General features: G+C 40.5%; 1 protein-coding gene across 2 annotated transcripts; it reads left to right on the plus strand.

The window, feature by feature from the left end:
• Positions 1–3,769: 3,769 nt before the first annotated feature.
• On the plus strand, positions 3,770–21,159 carry creld1a (CRELD disulfide isomerase 1a). 2 transcript variants are annotated; one of them, XM_029776094.1, is made up of 7 exons: positions 3,770–4,091; positions 14,733–14,922; positions 15,287–15,370; positions 16,365–16,460; positions 16,610–16,753; positions 19,557–19,817; positions 20,842–21,159. In XM_029776094.1, exons 2-6 carry the CDS (start codon positions 14,757–14,759, stop codon positions 19,775–19,777), a joined length of 711 nt encoding a protein of 236 aa, XP_029631954.1. In that variant the 5' UTR covers positions 3,770–4,091; positions 14,733–14,756; the 3' UTR covers positions 19,778–19,817; positions 20,842–21,159. The 2 variants fall into 2 exon arrangements, with proteins under 2 accessions (XP_029631954.1, XP_029631953.1); XM_029776093.1 differs by having other exon boundaries at positions 3,773–4,091; positions 14,695–14,922.
• The last annotated feature ends 856 nt before the right edge of the window (positions 21,160–22,015 follow it).

Here is a 22,015-nt window from a genome sequence, read left to right on the forward strand (position 1 = left end):
CTCATGAGGACTGCCACAGGAAAGGAAGACCAAAAGTTACCTCTGTTGCAGAGGATAAATTCATTAGACTCACCAGCCTCAGAAATTGCAGTCCAAATAAATGCTTCAGAGAGTTCAAGTAACAGACACATCTTAACATCAACAGTTCAGAGGAGACTGTGTGAATCAAGTCTTCATTGTCGAAATGCTGCAAAGAAACCACTTATAAACCTCTATTTTCTTATTCTTAGTTTTTTTAGGTATTTTTGTTTTTTTTAATATTTTACATTTTTTCATTATATTCGTTTTTTGTTTTCTTTATTTTAATTTGATTTTATAATTAGTTAAAAAAAATATTGCATTGTTGTTTAGGGCTTGTAAGTTAGCTTCTACACCTGTTGTATTCGGCGCATGTGACAAATAAGATTTGATTTTGATTTAAAGAAGTGTTTTGCTTGGGCCAAGAAACATGAGCAAAGGACTTTAGACCGGTGGAAATCTTTCCTTTTGTCTGATGAGTCCAAAGTTGCAAGTTTTGTCTCCAACCGCCGGGTCTTTGTGAGACACAGAGTAGGTGAACGGATGATCTCCGCATGTGTGGTTCCCACAGTGAAACATGGAAGAGGAGGTGTGATGGTGTAGTGGTGCTTTGCTGTTTATACATTCAGTGATTTATTTAGAATTCAACGCACACCTAACCAGCATGGCTACCATAGCATTCTGCAGCGATATGACATCCTGTCTGGTTTGCACTTAGTGGGACTTTCATTTGTTTTTCAACAGAACAATGACCCAAAACACACCTCCTGGCTGTGTAAGGGCTATTTGACCAAGATGGAGAGTGATGGTGCTGCATCAGGTGCCCTGGCCTCCACAATCCCCCGACCTCAACCCAATTGAGATGGTTTGGGATGAGTTGGACCGCAGAGTGAAGGAAAAGCAGCCAACAAGTGCTCAGCATATGTGGGAACTCCTTCAAGACTGCTGGAAAAGCATTCCTCATGACGTTGGTTGAGAGAATGCCAAGAGTGTGCAAAGCTGTCATTAAGGCAAAGGGTGGCTACTTTGAAGAATCTAAAATCTAAAATATATTTTGATTTGTTTAACACTTTTTTGGTTACTAAATGATTCCATATGTGTTATTCATAGTTTTGATGTCTTCACTATTATTCTACAATGCAGAAAATAGTCAAAGTAAAGAAAAACCCTTGAATGAATAGGTGTATCCAAACTTTTGACTGGTACTGTATATATATATATATATATACACACATTTTTTTATATTTATTTAATTTATTTTTTTTACAAAATAATATATGGGGGATTGGAAATGATGCAGACAATTACACTCATAGAAGCCACAGTCTATCTGCAATATTAAAGTTGATATACCTCCTGAATATATATATATATATATATATATATATATATATATATATAATAAAAAAGATAACAACAAAAAATACATTTTATAACAATATGTTCCTAGGACAAACCAGTTGTTTACAATTCAACCAAAAGTGGTGGAAGTGAAATGTCGCTCTTGTATTTCTCACTTCTCACAGGGTTAATTGTAACAGGCTGCGGGTTCATTGTATCACTGTTTTCAATTTTCAAAATAAGGGGTAATTGAATAATATCTGATTTGAAACTGATATTTGGATGAAAATTGCAACACTAAATTGACCAAAAATATTTTCCTTTGACCATGTCATATTAACGCCTTACATCCAATTCAGTGGTATTTTATATGGTATTTAGACACATTCACATAATGTGGTAAAATGTAACTTATTTTCATCAAGTTTGCCAGTACAACTGAGATTATGCCCTAGAAAAAAAGTAAAATACACACTTTTGACTGCTAAACGTATTTTATATAAAATGTATAAACTTTGGCTACTCTGTTTTTACAAATCTAGAGTCTAATCTGAGTCTTGTGTGAAAATACAACTATAACTAGAGAAGTACATATCCTGAAGAAAATGTGGTGTGCATGCTAGCTTGTGAATGACCGATTGATTGGTAGGATAGGATAGGCTGAACATGTGAAAGTTGGTTTGGTGTCTCTAGCTTGAACGGATCAAGAGTTACTGTTGGTGGGTTATTTTATGCCAATGTATGGAAATGTATACAGCTAAAGTTGTAAAAATGATTTAAGAATTTGAAGTAAGGATAGCCTGAACATGTGAAAGTTGGCTTGGTGTCTATAGTGTGAATGTTTCAAGAGTTACTGTTGGTGAGTTAATTTATGCTAATTTATGCACATGAATGGAATTATAGTTCATACAAGTTTTAAAGAATTTAAATTTAGTATAGCCTGAACATGACAAAGTTAGTTTGATGTAACTAGCTTGAACGGTTCAATAATCACTGTTGTTGAGTTATTTTATGCAAATATATGCAACTGTAAATAGTTATAATACATTTTTTAACATTATAGAATTGGATATTAGGATAGCCTGAACATGTGAAAGTTGGTTTGGTGTCTCTAATTTGAACGGTTTAAGAGTTACTGTTGGTGAGCTATTTTATCTTAATTTATACACATTCACATAGTAATAATTGATAAAGATCTTAAATCATTTGAAGTTTAGGATGCCCTGAATGTTTTACAGTTGGTCTTATAGCTTAAATGGCCTAGGAGGAAGACCATTTTAAATACCCACCACTGTATTACTGTGGTACTAATTCGAACCCATGTTCTTTAAGTAAATGTTAAATACTTATAGTTTAAAAAGTATAAAAGGCTATGGAGCTTTTATTAACATTTAAAACGGTTATATTTCAAAAAGTATAAATGATCAAAATTTGAAATCCAATCAATTTAAGTAGGGTCAGTTTGCGCATGTCGACGTTGGTTTGGCGTTGATAGCTTAAATGGTGTAAGAGGAGATAAGCATCACATTTAGATTTTTTTTACCATTCAAGTCTAAGTACCATTTTCCCCCGTTGAAATGCATTGGGAGATAATTTCAAGATTGTTACAGTTAAAAATGATAAATGCTATAAAAAATATTTTCTCAACAATCTAAGTTGGAGTATTCTGCACATCTGGAAGTTGGTTTCGTGTTAATAGCTTAAATCATTTAAGGGCTATAGAGCAAGCCGAAGAAATTAAATAATAACAATAATAATGAGTATGTAAGAAATCTAGAGTTGTACATTATTTTGGTTGCATAATTAATTATTGTCATCAACTATACCAATCAAAATACATTTTTAATGATAAAAAGTATATATGATAAGATACATGGGGAATGTTCTGCAGGTCAATAATCAAGAAAGAGAAGAGGCAAGAATATTTAGAATTTGACCTGAAAAATATATTTTCTGTAAATACAACACAAAATCATTTATGGATTTAAGCAAAACTTCCTCGGCATGTAGATAACCAAGCATTAGCACATTGAATAACAGCTTTCTAAGTTATTCCTAATGGTATAAATAGTGTTACTTTGTTACCTGGTCCCTCCTACATAGAATGTTCAACAATTGTTCTTTATCTTACTCTTTGAAATATTAGCTGGATCAAAATAGGACAAACCTAAATGCCATGCTCCTTCTTATCTGTTTATGCATTGGTGTAAGCCTATGTAAATGACCTAAATGACTTTTGACCAAAACAATATCTCTATCATGTAATGTATAATATATTCTATTTTTCTATGTGCAAGATGAAAAATACATGTATTTCGACACAAACAAATAGTACTTTTAGTTTTAAAAAACTTTACAGAAGTGACAGACAACAAATATCCATGGGAAACAGCCGCGGGGTGGGGGGTCCCACAAAGGACAGAATGCAGCCCTCCGCTCACGCAGTTATAAATAACATTGCCTCTTTGTGTGGTGGTGCGCTTGGTGCTCTGATTGACCGACTTGTACAGTAGTCCCGGACCCTTTTGCCCCTCAAGAGGTTGTGATTGGTCAAGGGCTAGCCTGTCTGAGCGCAGACCAGAACCGATGAGCAACAAGAACGACGACAGCTGAAATCAACAGAGTAGAAAGACTGCGGTCCCACACAGACTTGCACAGTTCAGTCATTCCTTTGAAGGGTGCCTTCGGACAAAACCGTTTGCTGTTCCCGCTCAGCGTCGAAATACTTAGAGGTAAATATAGTGTGAACTTTTCAAGGTAATTTACAAAAAATAGTCCATGTGATCTACAGTGTTGTCAAGTTGCACAGAATTGCATGGCGCTATTTTCCTTAGTTGTTTGTGGTTACTGACAATAACACTCATTATACTTTCTACAGCAGGGTTGGGGAGTAACTGATTACATGTACTTTTGGAAAAAGTAGATGATTTCTTCTTGGATACTTTTAAATTCAGAAAGGATGTTTGCTAAACAATACATTATGACACTTTCAGTTTTCTCAATTACATTCAATTCAGCATTGAAAAAAGGTGCAAATATAAAGTGCCAATCAGCAGTCGAAACAATAACAAACTGAACTCCCTGTGCCTGTTTTGGTAAAAAGCTGAGGGATGGTGCTGGAGAAATGTAACCACTCTCAATTTGATAGACAGAGCTATGAATTGACTCATTCCAATTGGCTCATTCATCCCCCCTCCTCTCCCCTGTAATTATTACGTAGGTCGTTGCTGTAAATGAGAATGTGTTCTCAGTCAACTTACCTGGTAAAATAAGAAAAAATATATACATATAAATTAATGCAAAGGCTGACCATCCATGATATCAAAATGATAGTTTTAGTTTTGTTTTTAGGCCATACAGTGTTTGTTTACATTTACTTTTACTTACAAACATTGGAGTAAAACAATTTAATATTTTGGGTTCTTATGGAGTACGACAGTTGAACTTAGTTCATGAGGCATTTATAAGATGTATTCTTCAAGAATCAATGGGTACATATCATTAACTCACAAGTCCAAAAATGGATGTAGCAACTGCAGATTGCCCCTTTAAGGCCTAGATTCAATCAGTTCAAGTGTTTAAGGGCGATAGCCGACAACCGCATAGCTGATGTTTTGGCAGTATGGGAGGTAGAATAGAGCTCGGCTACCGGATCCGAGCCCGACGGACTCTGACATTATACATCGGGTTAGGGCGGGTTAGGGCCTGTTTTTCCATCAGTAACTAGGGTACGGGCAGGCCTCAGGTATCACTAAATTGATCACAAAAATGTTGAAGTTGAGCCATTTGCTCGTGCTCTGCTGCACAGTACAGTCATATCTGGGTAATATCATAACATTGTGTCAGATGTGCTCCAATCTCATCAAATATAAAACAGGAGAGATTATTTTACAGAAAATAATCATGTTCCTTGAGTTTTGTCAGAGTTTAGAGTGATGAAAAGTAGCTAACAGCTAACTGCTCTCTCATGTCTTTTCATTGAGCAGAGCAACACAAGAAGAGCAATTACCATGGTTACTCAGACTCAGAGCCACAATAAACAGAGCAAGCTGTGCGCAAGGAGCGAGTGACAGACAGAGAGAAGCAGCTAATAGATTTACTAAGGAGGCAGTTATTTTGGGTTTCGGGCAGGGCCGGCCTTAAATTTGGCAGAAGCAATCGATCCGGGGTAGGGTAGGGCCTGAGCTTTGGGGGCATGGGTAGGGCTCGGGCTTAAAATTCATGCCTGTGCAGTGCTCTGAGTTGGAGCTATCAAATCGGTGATCAACTGCTCTTGTGATCATCACGAAGCCACCCCCCTCCCACTTGATAGAAACTCAGAAACGAGAAAGTATGGGCTATATAAAAAATAATGACTCTCAAATTGAAAATCATTAAACAAAATACTGAGGATTTCTATCAGCCTAATCGATGTGTAGATTATGTCTCACATTCCAGTTTTCAAACTTGTAAACAAGGCTGTATGGGATTTATGTGGGAAAGTAAAGGGGATACCGAGTCTGTTGTCTTCTGCATTTAACCCAACCTCTCTGAATCAGAGAGGTGCGGGGGTGGGGGGGGGGCTGCCTTAATCGATGTCCATGTCATCGGTGCCTTGGGAGCAGGTGTTGTTGGGGTGTTAAGTTCCTTGCTCAAGGGCAGAACGGAGGATTTTTCCACCTTGCCAGCTCAGGAATTCAAACCAACGACCTTTCAGTTACTAGCAGCCAATGGCAATGTCCACTTTAGGTATAATGCCAGGAGCCGCTTGTGGATTTGACAGCTCTAATGCAGTTCCACCTCTGACACCGCGAAAACATCAGCTATGTGGGCTAAAGCAGATCTGATTGAATCGGGCCCTAAGTTTGTTCCACCTGAGCAAGTCTAACCATAAGTCAAAGACCAATATGACACACCAAGTGCATTTGATGGATGCTTCTTGTCTTCTTCTAATGCCTCTGAAGGGGAAAGTAATCAGATTATGTTACTAATTACAATTTTGGAAAGGTAACTAGTAACTGTAATGGATTACATTTAGAAAGTAACCTATCCAACCCTGATCTACAGTAACATTAATTGAATTCAAATAAAAAAAAGCAATAACTCCACTTTAGAGGGGAAATCTGCAGTAAAACAATGTTACCACTCTCAAATTCGTACGTACATACCCCAACCAGTAGCCATGGATTACAGGCAACATACTCACTAAAATAAAGGGTGGATCTGCTGCTATCAAGGAGCGGGACTCTAACCCGGAAGCTTATAAGAAATCCCGCTATGCCCTCCAACTAACCATCAAACAGGCAAAGCGTCAATACAGGACTAAGATTGAATCGTACTACACCGGCTCCAACGCTCGTCGGATGTGGCAGGGCTTGCAAACTATTACTGACTACAAAGGGAAGCAAAGCCACGAGCTGCCCATTGACACGAGCCTCCCAGACAAGCTAAATTACTTTGATGCTCGCTTTGAGGCAAGTAACACTGAAACATGCATTAGAGCATCAGTTGTTCCAGATGACTGGGTGATCACGCTCTCCCTAGCCGATGTGAGTAAGACCTTTAAACAGGTCAACATTCACAAGGCCGCAGGGCCAGATGGATTACCAGGACGTGTACTCCGAGCATGTGCTGACCAACTGGCAAGTGTCTTCACTGACATTTTCAACCTGTTCTTGACTGAGTCTGTAATACCAACATGTTTCAAGCAGACCACCATTGTCCCTGTGCCCAAGACCACTAAGGTAACCTGCCTAAATGACTACCGACTAGCAGCACTCATGTCAGTAGCCATGAAGTGCTTTGAAAGGCTGGTCATGGCTCACATCAACACCATAATCCCAGAAACCTTAGGTCCACTCCAATTTGGATACTGCCCCAACAGATCCACAGATGATGCCAGCTATATTGCACTCAACACTGCCCTTTCCCATCTGGACAAAAGGAACACCTATGTGAGAATGTTATTCATTGACTACAGCTCAGCATTCAACATCATAGTATCCTCAAAGCTCATCACTAAACTAAGGACCTTGGGACTAAACACCTCCCTCTGCAACTGGATCCTAGACTTCCTGACGGGCCGCCCCCAGGTGGTAAGGGTAGGTAACAACACATCTGCCACACTGATCCTCAACACGAGGGCCCCTGAGGGGTGTGTGCTCAGTCCCCTCCTGTACTCCCTGTTCACTCATGACTGCACGGCCAGGCACGACTCCAACACCATTATTAAATTTGCTGATGACACAACAGTTGTAGGCCTGATCACCGACAACGACGAGACAGCCTATAGGGAGGAGGTCAGAGACCTGTCAGTGTGGTGCCAAGACAACAACCTCTCCCTCAATGTGATCAAGACAAAGGAGATGATTGTGGACAACAGGAAAAGGAGGACTGAGCACGCCCCCATTCTCATCGACGGGGCTGTAGTGGAGCAGGTTGAGAGCTTCAAGTTCCTTGGTGTCCACATCACCAACAAACTATCTTGGTCCAAACACCCTAAGACAAACGTGAAGAGGGCACAACAAAATCTATTCTTCCTCAGGAGACTGAAAAGATTTGTCATGAGTCCTCAGATCCTCAAAAGGTTCTACAGCATCCTGACTGGTTGCATCACTGCCTGGTACGGCAACTGCTCAGCCTCCGACCGCAAGGTACTACAGAGGGTAGTGCATATGGCCCAGTACATCACTAGGGCCAAGCTTCCTGCCATCCAGGACCTTCGATTCAAGGTGGTGTCAGAGGAAGGCCCTAAAAATGGTCAAAGACTCCAGCCACCCAAGTCATAGACTGTTCTCTCTGCTACCGCACGGCAAGCGGTACCGGAGAGCCATGTTTAGGTCCAAAAGGCTTCTTAACAGCTCTACGCCCAAGCCATAAGACTCCTGAACAGCTAATCAAAGGGCCTCCCAGACCCCTCTTTTACTCTGCTGCTACTCTCTGTTTATTATCTATGCATAGTCACTTTAACCGTACCTACATGTACATATTACCTCAATTACCTCGACTAACACGCACATTGACTCTGTACCGGTACCCCCTGTATAGCCTCGCTATTGTTATTCTACTGCTGATGTTTAATTATTTGTTACTTTATATTTCTTAAAACTTCTTAAAGCATTGTTGGTTAAGGATTGGTAAGTAAGTGTTTCACTGTAAGGTCTACACCTGTTGTATTCGGCGCATGTGACAAATACAATATGATTTGATTTTGATTTGAAATTCATAGACATACACTAACGGTTCAAAGTTTTAGGAAGACCTACTCATTCAAGGGTTTTTCTTTATTTTTACTATTTTCTACATTGTAGAATAATAGTGAAGACATCACAACTATGAAATAACACACATGGAATTATGTAGTAACCAAAAAAGTGTTAAACAAATTAAAATATATTTTATATTTCAGATTCTTCAAAGTAGCCACCCTTTGCCTTGATAACAGCTTTGCACACTCTTGGCATTCTCTCAACCAGCTTCAGCTGGAATGCTTTTCCAACAGTCTTGAAGGAGATCCCACATATGCTGAGCACTTGTTGGCTGGTTTTCCTTTACTCTGCGGTCCGACTCATCCCAAACCATCTCAATTGGGTTGAGTTTGGGGGATTATAGAAGCCAGGTCATCTGATGCAGCACTCCATCACTCTTCTTCTTGGTAAAATAGCCCTTACACAGCCTGGAGGTGTGTTGGGTCATTGTCCTGTTGAAAAACAAATGATAGTCCCACTAAGCCCAAACCAGATGGGATGACATATTGCTGCAGAACGCTGTGGTTGCCATTCTGGTTAAGTGTGCCTTGAATTCTAAATAAATCACAGACAGTGTCACCAGCAATGCACCCCCTCACCATAACACCTCCTCCTCCATGCTTTACAGTGGGAACCACACATGTGGAGATCATCCGTTCACCCACACCGCGTCTCACAAAGACACAGCGGTTGAAACCAGAAATCTCCAATTTGGACTCCAGACGAAAGGACAAATTTCCACCGGTCTAATGTCCATTGCGCGTGTTTCTTGGTCCAAGCAAGTCTCTTCTTCTTATTGGTGTCCTTTCTTAGTGGTTTCTTTGCAGCAATTCGACCATGAAGGCCTGATTCACACAGTCTCCTCTGAACTGTTGATGCTGAGATGTGTCTGTTACTTGAAATCTGCGAAGCATTTATTTAGGCTGCAATTTCTGAGGCTGGTAACTAATGAACTTATCCTCTGCAGCAGAGGCTCAATCAGAAATCAACTTTACATTTCTATCGCACAATCTCTAATGCTTCAGTGATAAAGATTGAATAGAGTCTTGAACTCATGAGGCATTAAAATTAGGGGTCGTTCCAGGAAATGAGTGCCTTTTGTTTCCCTTTGATTTTTTAAGTAGAAATTGTGTCACAAGTTCCGGACTTGTCTTCATGCTGCTGTGCTGTTTGATGGTACTTGGCTACCTGCCAAACTTTTCAGATTGAACTTAAATCTGCATTTAACACATTTATGAACACATTTATGAACAAAACAGTTTTTCCCTTGCTCAACTTTTTTCATTCAACTATTTCACCCCGGATGCTTTATCTGGACATGTTTGTACAGGACCTCCACCAGCCGAAAAAGCTAAGTAGTAACATTAACACTACGCCATCTAATTGCAGTCGCTGCAATCATAATATACAGAACTATCGCCTTATGGTGAGGATAGCCGTGTTGAAAGCCCAGCTTCAAATGCAATCATAAGGCAAGGGTCATTTAAGTGTAGGAAAGGATGAAACAGCTTGTTATCTGAAAAAGTACAGATATTACTTTAAATACCCCCCGCACAGTCCATGCTCAGCCGACAGAAACTTTCAACCGCCGAAGCCTCCAACCATTAGCTCTGACAAATGGAAAACCCTAGTCATTGGCGACTCCATTACCCGCAATATTAGACTTTAAAAAAGTCATCCAGCGATCATACACTGTTTACCAGGGGACAGGGCTACCGACGTTAAGGCTAATCTGAAGATGGTGCTGGCTAAGGCTAAAACTGGCGAGTGTAGAGAGTATAGCGATATTGTTATCCACGTCGGCACCAACGATGTTAGGATGAAACAGTCAGAGGTTACCAAGCGCAACATAGCCTCGGCGTTTAAATTTGATAAAAAAAGATGTGTCAGCTTCAAGTAAATGTCTCTGGCGTCCTCCCAGTTAAGGGGGGTGATGAGCTCTACAGCAGAGTCTCAACATGTTTTCTGCCCCTCCCAAAATATAGAATTTGTAGACAATTGGCCCTTTTTCTGGGACTCACCCACAAACAGGACCAAGCCTGGCCTGCTGAGGAGTGCCGGACTCCATTTTAGCTGGAGGGGTGCTTTCATTTTATCTATCAACATAGACAGGGCTCAAACTCCTCTAGCTCCACAATGAGATAGGGTGCCAGGTTAGTGGTGTCTGCCACAGGCACAGTCAGTTTAGTCAGCTCAGCTATCCCCATTGAAACCGTTTCTGTGCCTCGATCTAGGTTGAGCAAAACTAAACATGGCGGTGTTCTCCTTAGCAATCTCACTGGAATAAAGACCTCCTCCATTCCTGTCATTATTGAAAGCGATTGTGATCTCTCACATCTCAAAATAGGACTAATTAATGTTAGATCCCTCACTTCCAAGGCAGTCATAGTCAATTAACTAATCACTGATCATAATCTTGATGTGATTGGCCTGACTGAAACATGGCTCAAGTCTGATGAATTTACTGTGTTAAATGAGGCCTCTCCTCCTGGTTACACTAGTGACCATATCCCCTGCGTATCCCGTAAAGGCAGCGGTGTTGCTAACATTTAAGACAGAACATTTCCATTTACCCCCCAAAAAGATGACTGCGTTTTTGTATTTTTAGCTTCTAGTCAAATATATGCAGCCTACTCAATCACTTTTTATAGCTACTGTTTACAGGCCTTCTGGGCCATATACAGGTGAATGGCAAGGCACTGGAGAGACGAACAGCCCTTGCTGTCTCTGCCTGGCCGGCTCACCTCTCTCCACTGGGATTCTCTTCCTCTGACCCTATTACGGGGGCTGAGTCATGGGCCTACTAGTGCTCTTCCATGCCGTCCCTAGGAGGGGTGCGTCACTTGAGGGGGTTGAGTTACAGTGGAGAGAGGTGAGCCGGCGAGGCAGAGACAGCAAGGGCGGTTCGTCTCTCCAGTGCCTTGCTGTTCACCTTCGCACCCCTGGGCCAGATTACACTCAGTCATCGGACCTACTGGCTATGGAACCCTGACCTGTTCACCGGACGTGCTACAGTACCTTGTCGCGGACCTGCTGTTTCTGACTCTCTCTCTCTCTCTTCCGCACCTGCTGTCTCAACCTCTGAATGACCCTGCTGGTCGTCTATGAGCGTTTGAACATCTTGAAGAACAATCTGGCCTTAATGGCCATGTACTATCTCCACCCGGAACAGACAGAAAAGGACTGGCCACCCCTCAGAGTCTGGTTCCTTCTCTAGGTTTCTTCCTAGGTTCCTGCCTTTCTAGGGAGTTTTTCCTTGACACCGTGCTTCTACATCTGCATTACTTGCTGTTTGGGGTTTTAGGCTGGGTTTTTGTGTAGCACTTTGTGACATCTGCTGATGTAAAAAGGGCTTTATAAATACTTTTGATTGATTGGTTTTAAAAGCCTTTATATTAAATTAAGTGCCCTTTAATGTGACTCACCACCTGGATTATATCTTATGTAGCATCATTTGAATTTCTGTTTTTCACATTGGATAAAACTAGAGACAGAGCTACAAAATTGTATTTCATACACTGCATTTGAGGAAACAATGGGAAAGTAATTCTGCTTTGAAAGTTGATCAACTTGTAAACTCACTTTTGAGAAAATCGCCTTTCAATGTTTTGGTACTACCATTGGAGAGCCCTTCTTTGTCTATAGCCATTCAGCATTGTTCACACCCTCTTAAGCCTTTGCCCCACCTATCTCTTTAAGGTTTGATCCAAGCATGCTGTACAAACTTGCCAGCTACTTCCAGACATCTAAGAGAGAGAGAACAACTCACTGAACATTACTCGTCCTAGCAGAGCTGGTTACGCTGTTATGTTATCCAGAGCGTTGGTGACTGCAACTATGCTGTCAGATTGTCCGTTCGTAAATTCAGAGCGTTTTGCTTTCAGAGCGCACACTGGACGCTCTGGCCAATAAGTAGGGTTGTTCCGAAAGCTCTGACCTCACAACGACAGACAAGCACCCAAGCTAACTGGCTAACATTGGCTAGCTACTTCCAGACACATAATGAGAGAACACCCCACTCTGACCATTTTACTCCCCCTAGCAGAGCTGGTTAGGCAGTTTTCATGTTATCCAGAGCGTTGGTGACTGTAACTGTGCTGCTGGCAACAATTGAATTACGCTTTGTTGCGACGTTTACTGAGACCGGACATATTCAACGGGTGTTGAGCATAAAAAATGGTATCAGTTATTCTGCGCTCTGGCACACTAAGACGAGAGTCTTTTGTTGAGAAATATAGCTAGATAACTAGCGAGGTAAACACTGAATCCAGCCAGCCAGCTAACGTTAGCTAGTTAGCTAACAGGACACTAACTTGAAATGAAAATAGTTTGTCAAAATTAGAGTGGAGTCTTTTGTTAAGACATGTAGCTAGCTAGCTAGCTAAACAATGGACCATAATCACAACTCATGGCGTTACTACCCTGCATGAATCTGCAGGTAGCTAACCAACCAGATTCTATGGCTATAACTAGCCAAGCAGCCTTCCCTGTAGCTCAGTTGGTAGAGCATGGTGTTTGCAACGCCAGGGTTGTGGGTTCGATTCCCACGGGGGGCCAGCACAGAAAAAAAAAAAGTATGAAATTGTATGTAATGTATGCATTCACTACAGTAAGTCGCTCTGGATAAGAGCGTCTGCTAAATGACTAAAATGTAAACGTAAGCAAATCTTACCAGTATACATCATGTTTGGACGCATCTCCTGTCTGATGCCATGCATAGTTGCCCTTAGTTTGACGACATAATCCAAACTGGTGTTTTCTCCATATTCTTAGCTATCATACTCGAATTCCACTGATTTCAAAACTCGGTACTCCAGAAAGTGGAGAGCATACACATAACGTTAGCTAGCCAACAGTACACTTTCACTTGACATTAGGTTTATGCAGTTTTACGATGCGATACATTTGAAAAAAAGCCGTGTTTAACATGATTACCTAGCCATACTGACAAGCTCCAATAGACAGATGCGTGCTATATGGCAGACCAATCCAAACTCATCTCTCGGCATGTCCAGCCCACTCAATATCTCAGCCAATCATGGCTAGCGGGAAGGTTGCTCACTTCTTCTGTGGCTAAACCAACTAGGCTCATAATCTAACAATTTCATCTGTATTTACAGATGGTATACAAGTTTGATATTAAGGCACATGACAGTTCACATGTTCGAGGAGACATTTCTGCCAAAAAATGCATTTTGATATATTTAAAAAAAAAATCACCTCCAAACAGCTCTCCTGTGAAGTCATGACTTGCGACATATGCCTAGTTTCCTGAACCGGGTCACTAATATAGACCACATGGAAAATTCAATAAATACATTTTTGAAATGAATAAAGACTTGCTAAAAGTGCAAAAATTCTGATATTGACATGTCCCTTTTGTGGATCCTCTGTGACTTCTAGGAAGATTTTAACCCACTAAACCACAACATTTATCCACATTTTCACCATAATTGTTAACCCGTAGTTATTTTGTTGCTTTCACAAAGTATTTTCTGAGGATTTGTATTTATTTCAGTTGATTATGAATTCATTTTAGGGTAAAAAGAAAACCTGTTCCTCATTTTAAGGTCAACCCTGTTGCATGAACTGAACTCTCATTAAAAAAAAATATTCTAAAGAAACAACGAACATCTAATAGTGAAACTATAGTGTAAAAGCTGGTGAGCTGGTTCTACTCTTTTTGGCCATTTTCTAGTGTTTTGTTGTGTAAAACTGAGCTGGTCGATCTTAACAGGTCAACCCTGTTACCTATAGATAGACGGGCTAGAATTTTTTTAACAATTACATTTTTGGAGTGAAACTTACATTCAATTGCCCCTTCTTGTTGCAGACAACAAGCTTCCATCCCCCCTGTCACAATGGAATTTATGGATATCATATTACAATTAGGTGAAATAAAACCAAGTTACACTACTCAAAAGGCTCCAAAAGGTGCAATTACATATTCTACAACAATCAATGAATAGACCTATGTATAATTAATTTAAATGTCCAAAAAATTTATCAATTGCAGACTGGCCCTTTAATTATCTAAATGATTAAAGTTAAGTGTTCAACCTAATACAGAACTGTATACTTTCCTGTCTGTGTCCCCTGGTTCCTATAGAACTCAGTGGTCCAATCCACTCTCTCCTACTGTCTCAGTGGCTGCTTGATCGGGAGGGTGTGATGAGGACTGGCTGGCCCCTCCTTGCTGCAGGGCTGTACTCAGTGCTGTCCCAGGTGGTTCTGGTCCGAGGCTGTCCGGACTCCTGTAAGGAATGCTCAGGGCCTCAGAATGACCTGTGTCTGGAGTGCAGAACAGGCTGGACCCTCCATGACAACACATGTGTAGGTAAGTGGGACTGTGTGTGTGTGTGTGTGTGTGTGTGTGTGTGTGTGTGTGTGTGTGTGTGTGTGTGTGTGTGTGTGTGTGTGTGTGTGTGTGTGTGTGTGTGTGTGTGTGTGTGTGTGTGTGTGTGTGTGTGTGTGTGTGTGTGTGTGTGTGTGTGTGTGTGTGTAGAGAGAGAGAGAGATATATTATGTGTGTGTGTGTGTCTCAGATAAATGAAGAAATGCATCAACATCTAATATCTTTCTAAATGTTGGTGTTTGTGTTTATAATGTAAAATGCTTCAATGTGTAATCTTACTGTGCTGTACTTTATACAAAACCTGTTCTGTTGTGTTGCTATAATATCTGTTGCTGTTGTGTTCAAGACATAGATGAGTGTGGCACAGAGCTGGGCCAGTGTCCCCCCAACACCTACTGCTTCAACACAGAGGGCAACTATCAGTGCAAAGGTCAGTGCTGCTACCAGAGATCACTTCTTCTTCTTCAACAGCCAATCAGAAGTTGATTGGCTGTCGGTCGGAGGCCGAGCACTACAGAGGGTAGTGCGAAGGGCTAGTACATCACTGGGCCAAGCTTCCTGCCGTCCAGGACCTCTATACCAGGCGGTGTCAGAGGAAGGCCCTAAAAATTGTCAAAGACTCCAGCCACCCTAGTCATAGACTGTTCTCTCTGCTACCGCACGGCAAGCGGTACCGAAGCGCCAAGTCTAGGACCAAGAGGCTTCTAAACAGCTTCTACCCCCAAGCCATAAGACTCCTGAACATCTAGTCAAATGGCTACCCAGACTATGTGCAGTGCCCCTCCTCCCCCTCACCCACTCTTTACACCACTGCTACTCTCTGTTGTCATCTGTGCATAATCACTTTAGTAACTCTACCTACATGCACATACTACTTCAAATAACCGGTGTCCCCGCACATTGACTCTGTATCGGTACCCCCCTGTATATAGTCTCGCTATTGTTATTTTTATCTCTTATCTCTTATTCTTATCTGTATTTTTTTGAAACTGCATTGTTGGTTAGGGGCTCGTAAGTAAGCATTTCACTGTAAGGTCTACACCTGTTGTATTCGGCGCATGTGACTAATACAATTTGATTTGATTTGATTTTAAAGACTCTATGGGGCGAATCCTAACTTCCCCTTAAGTCAACTTTTTGTTTCCCAATTATATAATAAAAAAAAGGTGAAAGGTTGTCATAAGACTATCAAGAACTTCATTGTATAGATAAGAGTTGTCTTGAATACCACAGAGATCCTATTCAATTTAATGTGTAATTCTATGTTCAATACAATTTCATTCAGAATCCATAAGATTTCTCCAGGTTGCTGTGTACAATTATATTATGATCTCTGAAACAGAATCTCCTCTCCCATTAGTGTGAACTGTGAACTGTGTATGGGTTTTATGTGTTGATGCAGATGGTTTGTGGTCTTTCGCCAGGCTGTGACCAGGCCTGTGTAGGCTGTATGGGTGCTGGGCCAGCTCGCTGCAGGAAGTGTGCTGCTGGCTACAGACTAACCGGAGCCAAGTGTTTAGGTAAGTGCCGTATTTTGTGTATGAGAATGTGTACAGTATGTATAAGGATGAGTGTGTGTGTGTTTGTCTGTCTCTCTGTCTGTCTGTCAGTCTGTCTGATTCTTAGTCCAGAAGTATACATATATATTTTCTCTCCCTCTCTCCCTCAGATATAGATGAATGCAGTGAGCGGGTTCTGGCGTGTTCAGGGCTGGATGAGATCTGTACCAATTTGGATGGTTCTTTCCATTGTGACTGTGCTGAAGGCTTCACACGCAAAAACAACGTCTGTGTGCAGAAAAAGCTACCCAGAGGTAAGTGTTCTCTACACCACGCACTGACGTGGTGAACACATGCACACACACACACACACACACACACACACACGCACACACACACACACACATCTCCAACTCTCCTCTAGCTGTATTTATTTTATTTATTTATTTTTGAGATTTTAAAACATACATTGAACACCGAAGAGAAGCCGCACCGAACACCCAAAACACTCCGGTTGTACCCCGAACACCCCCCCTCCATCCTCCTCACAACCCCACCCCCATGCCCACCAAGTACCACCCCAGTTCAACCAACACCCCTGCCCAGCAGAGAGTTTTTAAAAAACGTATTATGAGGAATGGAGTGGGTACAGTGCCTTCAGAAAGTATTCACACCCCTTGACTTTTTCCACATGTTGTTGTGTTACAAATTGGGATTAAAATTGATATTTGTCAACAATTTACACAACATACTCTGTAACGTCAAAGCCGAAGAAAAACTAGAACGTTTGTAAAAACAAAAATATGACAAGTAAAACACAAATATATCTTCATTAGATAAGTACTGTATTCACAGCCCTGAGTCAATATTTTGTAAAAGCACCTTTGACAGCGATTGCAGCTGTGAGTATTTCTGGGTAAGTCTCTAAAGCCGGTTGTACACTACACAACATTCAAAATCCTAACATCGCTAAACCTCTCACATTAAACAACCATCTTTCCTGTCGTTTGTTTTGTCTTGACAACGTAGTGGTGCGCACACTAAACAATGTGGCACAGGCGGTGGTCACACACTACAAGATTCTACACTTGGTCTTGACGATTGTCGATACAACGCTGTCTCGCAAAAAACAATGATGTGGTTAGATGTAACGGACTCTAGACAGACATTCACGCTTCCCATTCAGAGTTGAAATGTCTAGCCAACATTTTGAATTGAATGACATCGCTTGCGAACTTCAGAGCTGTAACGATTTGACGCTTTGACTTTGATTAAAGGCAAGTACAAACGCATATTAGTAGTAATCATCGCTCCTTCTCGAGAGTCTACACATTCTGGGTGATGCGAAACAAAGTCAAAATTCACTGGATTATTCTCTGGCGAGCTCTCATAAATTATTGCTCATCCTCATTCTGAAACTTGTCGTTGCACATCTCAAACGACAAGAGCACTGCAGATTTTATGCCGATAATATATCAGGAAGTCTGGGACTGCTCAAAGACAAGACTGGTAGCCCTCAGAATGCATATCTGACCCACTCACGTTAAACGAGCCTCAGTGACGGCTGCGCGCCAAAGTAGACAATGACATGGGGATTTTGTCTTTGATCTCAAAAACTTGTCTGGGACAGCTGAATCAGGTCAAACATCGTGTAGGGTGTGTGCACCTGGCTTGAGCGTTCCACATCTGGATTGTGCAACATTTGCCCATTATTATTTTCAACATTTTTCAAGCTTTGTCAAATTGGTTGTTGATCATTGCTAGACAACCAACAGATGAGAAAGTATGAATTTGCTTATAGAAATGAAAATATCAATGAAAATAATGTATTTATACCGGTAAATGTGTGCTTTCATGTTGCTAATTAGATTTCTACGGGAGCACGGACATCGACTCTAGGGGGTTAACAGCAAAACCTGCAGAGCTAAGATGGTTGTATGCCGCATATATTTAGTATTTTGCTCGTAGCAAGAATTTTGTACAGTACTTTAAATTGAAAAACTCAAAGCATTGAATCTTGCATCGTTTTGTATATGTATATCAGCTCATACACCTTGTACCCTGGAATCAGTAAATCAAAAATGTCTTCCCAGCTATTTTGCAACCTGTATGGCACAGCTGTCAACATTTTGGTCTTCAAATGAAACTGGTATATTTTTCTATTTTTGCAAATGTTTTTCACCAGTTTTGGTCAGACAGACCAGTTCCCTACTTCCTCCCCCTTCTACTTGCCTCCTCCATTTCTGCGGTAGTGCTGCAATAAATTGGTTGTAACTTTGGATTGAGCAAACCTTCTCATATATTTTCAATAGCTGCAGGTGTGACATAACTCTACCATTCCTATTCATAATATCATAAATATAAAACCCTCTTTAATATTTTTTTCCATAAAGAATTTTTTTAAATCAATGAGAATATTTGAGTTGAACTATAATATTTGTTATAATGTACTTTGAACATGGCTTAATTTTCAGTTAACCGAAAATGAGAAATAGGGTGGCAGGTAGCCTAGTGATTAGAGCATTGGGCCAGTAACCGTAAAGGTTGTTAGATCAAATCCCCTTGCTGACAAGGTAAAAATATGTCGTTCTGCCCCTGAACAAGGCGCTTAACCCAATGTTCCTAGGCCGTCATTGTACATAAGAATTTGTTCTTAAACTGACTTGCCTAGTTAAATAAAGGTTAAATAAAAAGTAGCTGTATTAAGGAAAAAATAAAAATGTTGAACAAGATATGACCCTTATGAATCTACTGGAGAACAAGTTCGGGTTTAAGTTAAGCTTTTGTATGAGTGAGGCTTTTAGTGAGAGGTTTAGTGCTTTAATATTTAATAATTGCAGCCCCTCAAACTGATATTCATTATAGAAATAGGCATGCTTAATCTTGTCTGGCTTAGTGTTCCAGAAATAGGTTTTGCTCATATGATTTGAAAAATAAATCACCTGGAGCAGGCAACTCCATAAGTAAGTAAACTGTGATATAAGTTTATCAGTGTAGTTTTTACCTCTAAGTCGTTGCAGGATCTTGTCTATTTTTATTAACTTTCTATTGAAAAGTATTGTTGAAAATGAATTTCTCTCTCTCTCTCTGTCTCTCTCCCTCTCTCTCTCCCTGCAGGTGTGGGTGAGAAGGGTCTGTTTGAGGACGTACAGGATGAAGAGGTGGAGGTTCTCCAGCAAATGTTCTTTGGGGTGCTGCTCTGTGCTTTGGCCACCCTGGCTGCTAAAGGAGACATGGTCTTCACCTCCATCTTCATGGGTGGAGTGGCGGCCATGGCTGGATACTGGCTCATAGACAGGGGAGACCGAGTACTGGACAGCTTTCTGAAGGGACGCTAGAGCTACACTGCTATCAAGGACTTATTACCATAACCTGTTGGTGGGTATATGCATATAGGAAATGTTTAATTGACATTAACACCAATCAGACTCTAGCCTGGGTGCCAGTTTGTTTATGCTCTCTTGCCAACTCCTCATGAAATTGTGTAAACATGGCAATTGCTTAAGGAGTTGGCAAGAGAGTAGAAACCGACTGGCACCCAGGCTAAACAGACTATTACATATAATTTGTAAATAAATAAAGATCCCTGAGACAAACTGTCATTTTACAAGCTTAAATAATAAACATTGCTGTAGGCACCTTGTCTTTAACACTATCATGCTCTCAATTTCAACAAAGATTATAGATTGGACGCTTGATCTCATAAAACGGTGTTAAACAAAACATTTAAAATAAAATGTGTCTCTGTGTGTATGTGCGTGTGTGTATATACACTGAGTGTTCAAAACGTTATGAACACCTGCTCTTTCCATGACATCGACTGGTGAAAGCTGTGATCCCTTATTGATGTCACTTGTTAAATCCACTTCAAGCATTGTAGATGAAGGGGAGGAGACCGATTAAAGAAGGATTTTTAAGCCTTGAGACAATTGAGACATCAATTGTGTATGTTTGCCACTCAGAGGGTGAATGGGAAAGACAAAATATTTAATTGCCTTTGAACGGGGTATGGTAGTACGTGCCAGGTGCACCGGTTTGTGTCAAGAACTCCAACGCTGCTGGGTTTTTCATGCTCAACAGTTTCCCATGTGTATCAAGAATGGTCCACCACCCCAAAGGACATCCATCCAACTTGACACAACTGTGGGAAGCCTTGGAGTCAGCATCCCTGTGGAACACTTTCAACACCTTGTAGAGTCCATGCCCCTAACGCTAGTTAGTAACTTACTTCAAACTGGGGGGAGGGGTGTTCTTAATGTTTTGTACAGTCAATGTATGTATGTACACTATGCATAGTAAGTTATCAATTTCAAAAGAAAAATGACAGAAGTCTCAAAGATGCATTAAATGTTAAAATACAATGTGTGTGTGTCTGTATGTGTGTGTGCGTGTGTGTTTGTAGGTATGCACAGTGATTTAGCAAACTGTCAACGAAAAGTCTTCATTACTCTGGTCCGCCCTCCTGCTTCTCTTTGGAACTCCTTCAAGACTGTTGGAAAAGCATTCCTCATGAAGCTGGTTGAGAGAATGCCAAGAGTGTGCAAAGCTGTCATCAAGGCAAAGTGTGGCTACTTTGAAGAATCTCAAATATAAAATATATTTTGATTTGTTTAACACTTTTTTGGTTACTACATGATTCCATATGTGTTATTTCATAGTTTTGATGTCTTCACTATTATTCTACAATGTAGAAAATAGTAAAAAATAAAGAAAAAACCATGGAATGAGTAGGTGTGTCCAAACTTTTGACTGGTACTGAACTTTGGCTGTGATCATCCTGTCTGGCTGTAGGTCTGTACAACATAAAAGTATAAGAAGGTTGTGGTAAGAACATCTCATCATGGACAATATAGAACTAAAGGTTGATACAATCTGCATCATATTCACAAGGGGAATTCTTACATCTGAGAATAGGTTTTCTCTGAAAAACAAATTAGGCCATATTATTATATTGAATATAGCCTACCTTATACAATATGACCAAATTTAGTTGATAGATATTGCCTAACCTATACAATATCACCAAAAGGAGTTGATAGATTAAGCCCTGTCAACGGCACTTACATTAATATGACAAAGGAAAATGTTTGCAAATTATTTGTTATGCACAATCAGAAGTACTCACTGGTCCTCCTGCAGAGATAGACAGCTGTCAATCCCATCAGGAACACGCCCACTCCAGAAGCCATACACACTGCTATCTGCCATAATTGCACCGCTGTTTGGTGACATGATGTCATCAGAAGAGGTCATTAGCTCTTAATCCAAATGTAAATATTTAAATAGTAGATAGGTGTTAGAATACCACATTATTATTAGTCTGAGAAAATGTTTACGTTTTCATGTGTAAGAAAAGACAGCTAGCCAGTTAAACATTTTACATTTAAGTAATTTAGCAGATGCTCTTATCCAGAGTGACTTACATCAGTTAATTCATCTTAAGATAGCTAGGTGAGACAACAACATATCACAATCGTAGCAAGTACATTTTCCCTCAACAAGGTAGTTATCAGCAAAATTAGTGCTAGTTTTAAAAGGCAAGTGTATTTTTGCCGTGGGATTAATAAAAAGGATAC

The sequence above is a fragment of the Salmo trutta genome, chromosome 14 (genome assembly GCF_901001165.1).
Source record: "Salmo trutta chromosome 14, fSalTru1.1, whole genome shotgun sequence".
NCBI classification, from domain to species: Eukaryota; Metazoa; Chordata; class Actinopteri; order Salmoniformes; family Salmonidae; genus Salmo; species Salmo trutta.